Source organism: Hypanus sabinus, chromosome 31, assembly GCF_030144855.1.
Source record: "Hypanus sabinus isolate sHypSab1 chromosome 31, sHypSab1.hap1, whole genome shotgun sequence".
Classification (NCBI taxonomy): Eukaryota; Metazoa; Chordata; class Chondrichthyes; order Myliobatiformes; family Dasyatidae; genus Hypanus; species Hypanus sabinus.
In genome coordinates this window covers 24,101,088-24,111,050 of record NC_082736.1, presented here as the reverse complement: position 1 = coordinate 24,111,050, position 9,963 = coordinate 24,101,088, and the positions used below count along the sequence as shown (strand labels likewise).

At 47.4% G+C, this 9,963-nt stretch overlaps 1 protein-coding gene across 1 annotated transcript in view; it reads right to left on the bottom strand.

Moving 5' to 3' along the window:
* Positions 1 to 9,963, bottom strand: part of adssl (adenylosuccinate synthase, like) — a 51,201-nt gene continuing 41,238 nt past the window's right edge. The window contains exons 9-13 of the mRNA XM_059955185.1: positions 5,279 to 5,433; positions 4,824 to 4,948; positions 2,913 to 3,010; positions 1,136 to 1,285; positions 1 to 668 (exon numbers count right to left, since the gene is read on the bottom strand). Coding sequence (XP_059811168.1) covers positions 616 to 668; positions 1,136 to 1,285; positions 2,913 to 3,010; positions 4,824 to 4,948; positions 5,279 to 5,433 — 581 coding nt within the window. The 3' untranslated portion in view covers positions 1 to 615. The remainder of the gene's footprint in view (positions 669 to 1,135; positions 1,286 to 2,912; positions 3,011 to 4,823; positions 4,949 to 5,278; positions 5,434 to 9,963) is intronic.

Here is a 9,963-nt window from a genome sequence, read left to right as displayed (position 1 = left end):
AAAAACAAAGGGGAGGGGGGGAGTGTAGCTGTTCTCTACAGCGATGCAAACACAACTCAACACCTCAGTGGAGTGAGCGAACTCCACAACGGACACAAGGGATTTCCCAGGTGCTGGAAATCTTGAGCAACACACACACACACAAAAAACGATGGAGAACTCAGCAGGTCGGGCGGCATCGACAGCGGGGAATAAACCGTCAACGTTTTGAACTGAAGCCCTGAAGAAACATCGACTGTTCATTCCTCTCCACAGACGCGGCCCGACCTGCTGAGTTCCTCCAGCGTTTTGCGTGAGAGATCGCTAATACTTCTGCCACATCACGAGTGTGATTTTTGAAATCTAAAGATACTCTGACAAAGATTGCTTTGATTATTTGAAAAAATAAGTTATAAAAATATACCCCTGATTACACAGAGGTCTCTCTTTCTTGGATGCTTTGAAGTGTCCAATGCTTTCCGGGGGACCTTGGCCGTCACCATCGACAACCTGGCACTGAGACAGACTGGCTTTCCATCGGCCACTTCTCTGCAGCAGCAGTCTTGCAGAGGAGGGTTGCCAGGGGTGAGGAGTGAGGAAGGGTGGGGGGCGAGGGTCTCTGTACTCCAGGTGTCTTCAGAACAGCTGGATCATGGACTCCCGGGATTTGCCGATTCCGATCCACTTAACTGGAGGGGAAAAAGCAAGAGGGCGAGTCAGAATGTGGACAGTCCTCACCCACTCCCAGCATGTGTCCCTGGGGTAGGGCGACTGTGGCCATTCAGCCCATCGAAGGGGAGTGGGCGGGGCCTGATTTCGCACCCTCCTCCCCAGCACGAGCAGCTGGCTACACTGTACCTCAGCCGTTGGGCTCAGAAGCTTTCGGTGTGACGTGCCCAGTCCTGGGATGGCTGAGGGTCTGGTCTCAGCCCCACCCTACCCCGCTCCTCCACCTCGGTACCATCTCCACTCCCCTCAGCTGCTGACACCCCTTCCCATCCCACAACCCAACCGACTCCCCTGGCCCTCGCACTGCAGGCTCCAAGTCCTGCCACTTCCCGATTGTTCCTCGTTCTAACCCCGCGCCCGGAGAAGGCACGAGGGGCCGGAGCGGGGAGGGGTCGGGAATGTGCGCTCTACCGGTCCCCGGACTCACCCGGCACGCCGACGTGGTCCTCGATGAACTCCACGTACTTCCTGGCGTTCTCAGGCAGCTTGCCGAGGGAACGCACGCTCTCGGTACTCTCGTTCCAGCCCGGCAGCGTCACGTACTCCACCTGGACTTTATTTAGCTCCTCCTGGTTGGCTGGAGTGGAAGACAGGAGGCCAGTTAGGTCACTTCGGGCTGGGGGGAGCGAAACACAGGCACGAGGCTGCCCGCTCTACCCCGCGTACACATGACTGACTGGCTCGGACGTCAGCTACAGATCTGCCAACCACAGTCGTCAGACGGATCACATAGGTGGTCCCCAATCAACTTCCCAGCTCTTTACTCATCTCTCTCCCTCCCGGTTTCAACTGTCACCTCCTGTTTCTCTCTCCCCTCCCTCAGATCTACGTCTCATCTTTTTTACTCCAGTCCCGCCCAAGGGTCGCGGCCCGAAATGTCGACTGTACTTCCACGCACCCCCCCCTCCCGGAGACGCTGCCCGGCCTGCTGAGTTCCTCCAGCACTTTGTGTGCGTTGCTCAGGATTTCCAGCATCGGCAGACTTTCTCGTGGGTGGTGATGAGTTGGCATACAGGAGTGTGACAGGGCACCTGGCTGAGCAGTGCCAGGATCCACCACCTCTCACACAGCAGCAGTAAAACTGAAAAGAGCTGACTTAATGGGGACGGAAGGTGAACGGGCCTGGGGGAGCGGTCAGCAGCTTGAAATTCTTGAGTTGCCAGCGCATGCGAGCTCGATTTCAACGCTTAAGGGAAATTTGGATAGCTTCGTGGATGGGAAGGGTATGGAGCAGCTCGGTGGGAGTAGACAGCACCAACTAGATGGGCTGAAGGGCCCATTTCTGTGCTGTACTTGGGGACAAATCGTGCAAATAAATAACACCGAGGACATGAGTTGTAAAGTCCTTGAAAGTGAGTCTGCAGGTTGTGGAGTCAGTTCCAGCCCGGCAATGAACTGAGTGAAGTTATCCCGAGGTGACAGAGATTTACATAGGCTAGCACATTATCGTGGGCTGAAGGGCCTGTACCGCAACCTACTGTCCTGTGACTGCTAGCCAGAATGCAGGCGAGAGCATCTCCGTGCTGCCTTTCCAATGGCCAGTTCAAGCAGCTCAGGGGACTCTGCAGCCGCTGACCGAATGAGCTCCTCGGTTCCGGGGCCTTTCCTCAAAAGGCATTGGCACGGAGACTTTGTGGGCTAAGGCAGAGGGAGATCTATTGGCGATATAAAAGGACCCAAAAGGCTTCCTGGGACGGCTGGGAACACAGAGCCGAGGTCGCAATCGCATCATAAGACCGTAAGAGATGGGAGCAGAATTAGGCCATTTGGCCCATCAAGTCTGCTCTGCCATTTATTCATCTGTTTTCCCTGTCAGCCCCAGTCTCTTGCCTTCACGCCCTGATCGATGAAGGATCTCTGTCCTAAAGATGTGAAGTTTTCAGTGAACGGGTTGGGAAGGAGATGAATGTCAATGGGGTGGGTGATTCCACCTCCAACGCAACCACGTGGAGTTCCAACAAGGGCTCAGGCTCCTCCTCACAACCCAGTGACGTGTGTGGTCGGGGGTGGGGGGTAATCGTCCCTCCGTGAGAGGGCGAGGGGCAGAAATCGGGGGTGGGGTGAATAAAAAGAAACGGGTGTGTAGTGAACAGTGCGGAGACTATTTCCGAGACGTAAAGCTGGTCACTGGGATTGCAGAACTCCGGGGGAAAATCCCCAAACCCCAGGCACAGGAAAGTCATCTCTCACACACACACACTTACCTGGGAAGTACGGGATGGTCTTCCGCTCCAGCTTGTATCCCACTCCAATCTTTATTTCCTGAAGCGTGTCCAGGATATCCAGCTTGGTCAGAGCGAGCCTGGGGTGGTGGTGGGGAAGGGGAACGGGGACGGTAGAGGATGTAAAAGTAATAATCACTTCACAGTGCGTCACCTGGGAACAGGTCTGACACCCATAACCCATCGCAGTAACTCACAACCCAGGACCCTGAGCCAGTAAACTCACAGGAACTTCATTCAAAGTACATTGATTATCGAAGTAGGGGTACTTTATACAACCCTGAGATTTCTCTCTCTACAGGCAGCCGCAAAGCAAAGAGACCCAAAAGAGACCCTGTGTAAAATATATGGCCGTCAAACCAATGTGCAGAGAAAGAAATACATCATGCCCGTAAATATCTTTTTGGACTTCCAGGAAGACCCAACGTTCAGAGAGGGAAAAAACACTTCATGCAGACGGTAAGTAGGGTTCTGAACTGAAGCAGCAGTGTGGACTGGACCATCCCTCGCCTCAGGTCCCATTACCCTGACGTTTACAATCCGGCCCAAATCGAGATCACAACGTTGAGTTCAATTGCTTCGATACACTCTGGGGTCTGGACCCCACCTCCGCTTGAGGTGAACGGGGAGCAACACAATGTTGTGGGTAGCTTCTCTTTTTCTCTCTCTATTTATTCGTCCATCCGCTACACAACGCGGCAGCGTACTGGCTAGCAGCAGCGGTTTACAGAGCAGGTGACCCGGGTTCAACTCCTGCCGCTGTCCGTGAGGAGTCTGCATGACCGCGTGGGTTTCCTCCCACAGTCCAATGACATGCCGGTTGGTGGGGTAATTGTAAATCATCCTGTGAATAGGTGAGGGTTACGTCGGGGGTTGCTGGGCAACATGGGTCGCAGGGCTGGAAGGGTCCACCCCATGCTCTATCCCAATCAATCATCGGAGGGCTACGTAGGAGGGAAGAGATAGATCGATCTGAGAGTAGGTTGGAACAATGTACTGCTGGGGTTCTGGGAGAGGCTGATACATAGACTCTTAAAGACACAGGGATGTATGAAAACGGAGGGTTATGGGCTGTGTCGGAGGGAAGGGTTAAATCGATCAAGGAGTAGGTTGAGAGACTGGTAGATCACAGTGCCCTGTACTGCACTATGTTCTGTGAACTCCTCTCTCCAGGGCGCTGTCCCGTCATCGGGTCAATTCAAGTGCTGGAAGGACTGGGTGTCAGGATCTGGGACGAGAGCCGATTTTGCTCGTTCTCTGCGATGTTCACTCCTCTCTCTGCGGTGCTGAGGCTATGAAGACTCCCCCGGCTGCTGCGCGCCGTGCCTGCTAATAGAATGAACTGACAAGCAAGGCTTTGGGCCTGCTCCAGGGTTCGGACCTGAGGACTCCGTCTTGGATCAGAATGCTGTTGTTCACTTCAATTGTTTGCATGATGTGTTTTCTTTCTTTGTCTTGCGCATCAAGGGTTGGTCTTTTATTTTTATTATCTTTTTCTTTAATTGGGATCTTTCTGGTTTCTTGCTTTGTGGCTACCTATGAGCAAGCAAATCTCAAGGTTATATAACTCATACATTCTCTGACAAGAAAGGTACTTGACTCTTGACAGCAAAAGACACAAGGAGACATCCAACCTTGAGACCCAAATAAAGTGGTTTTAAGGAGTGTTCCAAAAGGGAAAGGAGGGCGAGGTTACCAGGACGTTCCGTAGCTGGTGTCCCTTAATACTGAGGGTAGATGGGTCAGTGGTGAGCAGGGCACCAGGAGCGGAGTGCAACGAGATGGGGTTACTCCAGAAGGGATGATCCGACACAAAGGGAGCTGTGGGAAGAGCCGAGGGGAAGTGGAAGGGAAACACGGACCGAAGATAGGATAGGCTGCGCGCGGACTTACGCCGTGAAGCCGTTGATCATGTGGGCGTATTTCACCAGCACCAGGTCCAGCCAGCCACACCGCCTCCTGCGGCCCGTGGTCACCCCGAACTCCCGGCCTCGCGTCTGCAGGAGGTTGCCTATCTCCTGGAAACAAGACACAGTGCGGTCAAGCCGGGGGGGGGGGGGGGGGGGGGGGTGAAGGGGGATGGGACGGGGCGGTGGGGAGAGTGTCGTGGGGACGATCGGTCGATCAAATGAGTAGAAGTCCAGGCCCGATGTCTGCGAGTCTGAAGGTGGGAGGCTGGGGTTGGAGGACCGTGCACGTGGGTGGGAGCCTTGCTTTGCTGTGGTAGGTTCCGTGTTGTTCTACCGAGCATTGTGCTGTTTGTAAATGTAAGGTGACGCCCATCGGGGGGTACGCTTCCGACGTACACGTGGCGAACGGACCTTCGATCCGCGGGAGCAGGCACTCACGTTGTTCTGCTCTGTGGGGAAGGCGCCGACTCCCACCCGGGTTGTGTAGGCCTTCACCACGCCGTAGACCGCGCCCACGTTGCGAGGAGGGATCCCCAGCCCCGTGCAGACGCCGCCGACCGTGCAGTTTGAAGAGGTCACAAAAGGGTAGGTACCTGCAACAGAGGAGGGGAGCCAGGCCGTTCGGCCCATCAGTCCTGGCAGATTTTATTTCTTTCCCTAACCCCACTCTCCTGCCTTCACCCTGGAGCTGTGAACAACCTTCACCAGTCAGAGGCACAGTAGCAAACGCCACACCAACTGACCTCGGGCTGCCAGGTTACACTCACCCAAGCCGGGTTTACTGTCACCTGCATGACCCCCTGTACACACAGGCGCGACGGAACACTCGCAGCGGCCACAAGAAGATACACACACTACTTTCACAAAAATGAACACAATTAGGACAAAAAAAGATTGTACGGAGGTAATGATCAGGTTCAAACATGGAATGGTTGAGGGGAAGTGGCTGCTCCTGGACCTGGGGGTGTGGGGCTTCACGCCTCTAGGCCTCTCGCCCGACGGGAGCTGCGGCAGGGCCCGGTGAGGATCTTTGATGGAGGACTGAGGCAACGGCTTTATATTTCAGAAAGACCTTCTACCCAGTTATCGGACGGTTGTATAGGGTGGCCCTCACGCCTGATTTCACTGCGCTTTCTCTGGAACTGCAGATGGTGAGGTACACCGTTGGGTGCGCTGGGACACACCGTCAGTGATGTAACCACGGGGGTGGGGTGGGGGTCTTTCAACATCAGACACAGCAGCCAGGGTTGATCAGGAGGCCCCGGCTTGCGTCCCAGCAGTATTGGTCCACGGGTCACACCTCCAGATCCACAGCCATCTGGAGGCTCGCTCTGTGACGGTCCTGGCGGCTCTTTCCTTTGTAGCCCCCGTAACGCCAAGGGGAGAGAAGCAGTTTGTCCTACATTCTGTTAGTGCTTTTCCCTTCTACGACGTGCTGAAGTGATCTGTATGCATGGCATGCAGAAACAAACCTTCTCACTGTACCTCGGAACACAGTAAACCAACCGTTGAACACTTCCACACCATTGGCCACAAGCAGGACTTCCCCATGGCTAAACACTTTAATTCCCATTCCCGTTCCAAAACGTCTCGTCTATGCTCTCCTCTTGCGCCAAGATGTGGCCACCCTCAGCGTGGCGGAGTATTGATTTTCTCCATTTTGTAGCATATGGAGTAAGTCACATTCCTAGCGGCTCCCTATCTTTTAATATATTTTATATCCCACTAACAGATCCTTTTTAGTTTTGATGATTTATTACGTCTACTGAAGGATCTACGACTTAATTACAATGGCCGAAAAAAGTCGTTTTGGTATTGAACTGAGAAGCGGCAAGACTTTTCCTGAAATGGAGCAAACGGAGGAAACCAAGAAAACGGAGGAATCTGTTACACTAGCAGGAATATTTTCTTCAATACAAGACATGAAGTCGGAATTCAGATCGCTTAATAAGCTGGCCGGTTCAAACGGGAAGCTTGAAAAAGTTATTTCTACGATTCAAGACTCTTTGAAAAACTTCAGCAGTCTACAACCTGAATTGAGACTGAGCATGATCTATTCAAGCAAACTATTAAAGATCAAGGCATGAAGGTATCTTCGATGGAAAAGAAAATCAATGAAATTACCTTGGAACTATCTAAACGAAGAAATGAATGGTTGATTTAGATAGTAGAGGGCGACGGAGGAATCTGCGTATTCTGGGACTGCCTGAAAATACTGAAGCTGGTGATCTGTTAAAATTCTTTTCAGATATGTTGTACTCACTTTTCAATGAGACCCTCAAAGCTAGCCCCTTAATTGACAGCTCACAGAATTCCATTTTCTCGACATTTCATTTTCATCCAAATTACGTCATCGAGCAGTTTCTTTGCATTATTGTACGACTAAAGAAGCTATTCTTCGAGAAGCCAAAAAGAAGTGGAAATTATTCTTTAATTCAACACAGATTCGTATAGTCAAAGACTATCCTCCTGAGATCTTTGCCGAAAGAAAGAAATATCGAGAAGTTAAGAGTGAAATGTATAAATTAGATTTAAACCCCTCCCTTCGCTTTCCAGCAAAGCTGATAATTTTTCCTGAAAAATCTCAATCATTGAGAATCAACTCTCCTCAGGAGGGATGGGAGTATATTAAAAATCTTAAAGTTAAGCCTACTGAATAAAATAATAAAGTTATTCCGATTACTCAATAGGCAATTTTGAAGTATTTGCTGTATGAGTTGTTTATGGAGCTTCTGAGTTAAGTACATTCTATACCTTTATATTTGCTGGTATGGGTCGTGGCTGATATAATTTTTTAACTTATTAATAATTAGTACATATATAACTGTCTTGTAGGGAATCTTTATAGTATTGAACTTTAATGGCCTGTGTAGGACCTGTTCTGTGTTACTCTTTTTATTTCTTCTATTTGTTTCAATACTTATAGTTTTAGGTCTGTTATATATATATACTCATTTACTTTTCTTTTTTGAGAGAAAGAATATTGTTTGTAATATTATTCCCTCGGATTTATTGCTTTTTTTGAATATGTGTTTAAGTTACTTTAGCTGATTCTAAGATGGCCGTTGTTGATTATGATTTTATTAATGTTAGACATAACATTATAGTAGTTGAATTCTGTTTGTGCCTTTTATTATGGCTATTTTCCGTGGGATTTTTGCTTTATTTTTATTATACGGAGCTGCAAAAATGAGAACAGGGTTAAGGGCTATTAGTCAGCATGGGACCAGCCTATTGGTTCTTTAGTTTCTATCTATTGGGTGGCGGGAGGGGGGAGGGGTCTATTGGATAGGTTCTTTTCTTGATTGGGCAGTTCTTTTGATGGATTTCTCTTTCGTAAATGCGTCATTCCTTCTGGTTGTACCCGCGCCTTTTGGTTTAATCTGTACTTGCGTAACATTTCTTTTATATAATATTAAATTCAATTTTAAACATGGATGTTATTAAAATCTATATAATATCTTGGAATTGGAACGGCGTCAATCACCCCATTAAGCGTAAAAAGATTTTTAAGAAATTAAAAACACTTAATGCTGATATTATTTTTGCGCAAGAAAATCACATACGAAAACAGGATGAGGACAGATTTTTTCGCTTTTGGAAAGGGCCTTTATTTCACTCGCTGTCGGATAGTAAAACAAGAGGCGTTTCTATATTTCTTAGCCCCAAAATCCCTTTTGTACACCTTAATACTACTACTGATTTGATTGGGAGATATTTAATTGTTACTGGTTTATTATGCGAGCAAAAGGTAGCTCTGGTGTGTGTATATACGCACCTGATGTAGATAATTCTGATTTTTTTAAGAAACTTATTTCAGTTACTAAATCTCAATGAATATAGCTGATCATGGGTGGTGACTTTAATTGTTGTTTAAATCCGGTGATTGACAAGTCATCAACCAATCCGTCGCTTCCAAATAAAGCGGCAGCTTGTATTAACTCCTTTTTATTAGAATATTGTCGATATTTGGAGATATAAACACCCCAATGATAAAGATTTCTCTTTTTTCTCACACGTCCATCACAAGTATTCTCAAATTGATTACTTTTTTTTAGATATACGTGTTAAACTCCGTTGTTGAATGTGCATATGACATCATTGTGCTTTCAGACACACGCCTTTAAAGTTAACCCTCAAGCTTTCGGATAGATTTTTGAAAATCTCACAGTGGAGATTGAACCCCGTATTGTTACAGGATCCAGCTTTTGTTAATTTTATTAAGGAGCAAATTTCTATATTTTTTGAATTTAATACAACTGAAGGAATGTCAAATCTGGTTACATGAGACAATTTGAAATCTTTTCTTAGGGGACAGGTAATCTCATATTCAGCATCCTTGAAAAAGAAAACTAAAGTGGAATTGTCAGTGCTTATTAATAAAATTAAACAGATAGATAAAGTGTATTCAGTTAAACCTACTGAAGACCTATATAAAGAAAGGGTCGAACTTCAATCACAGTATGATTTGCTTCTGACCTTTCCCACTGAACAGCAAATTTTTAAATCTAAAAGTTTATTTTATATACATGGGGAAAAATCTGCTAAACTTTTAGCGTATCAGTTAAAGGCTGGGATGGTCAGAAGACAGATTTTAAAAATTCGTCGACCAGATAGAACAGAAACTTTAGATCCTTATGAAATTAATAAGATATTTATGGACTTTTATTCTAATCTTTGTAAATCTGAATTCTCTGATAGTACTATTACTATGAATAGATTTTTGCACAGGTTAAACATACCTCAAATTTCGATTCAAGATGTTGATATGTTAGATGCACCTATTAAACAAGAGGAGATAGCCGAGGCTATATCCTGAATGCAATTAGGTAAAGCTCCGGGACCTGATGGTTATACGGTAGAATTTTACAAGACTTTTCATGAAATGCTTATACCATATCTTCATCAAACGTTTACCGATTCTACTTCCTCTGGGAACCTTCCTAAAACTTTTTGAGGCATTAATTTCATTGATTCCAAAAAAAGAAAAGACCTACTGGAATGTGTATCCTATATACCTATTTCTTTACTGAATGTAGATTTTAAAATCCTCTCTAAGATCCTAGCAAATAGGCTTGAGAATATCTTGCCTGATGTTATCTCAAACAGGATTTATAAAAAAT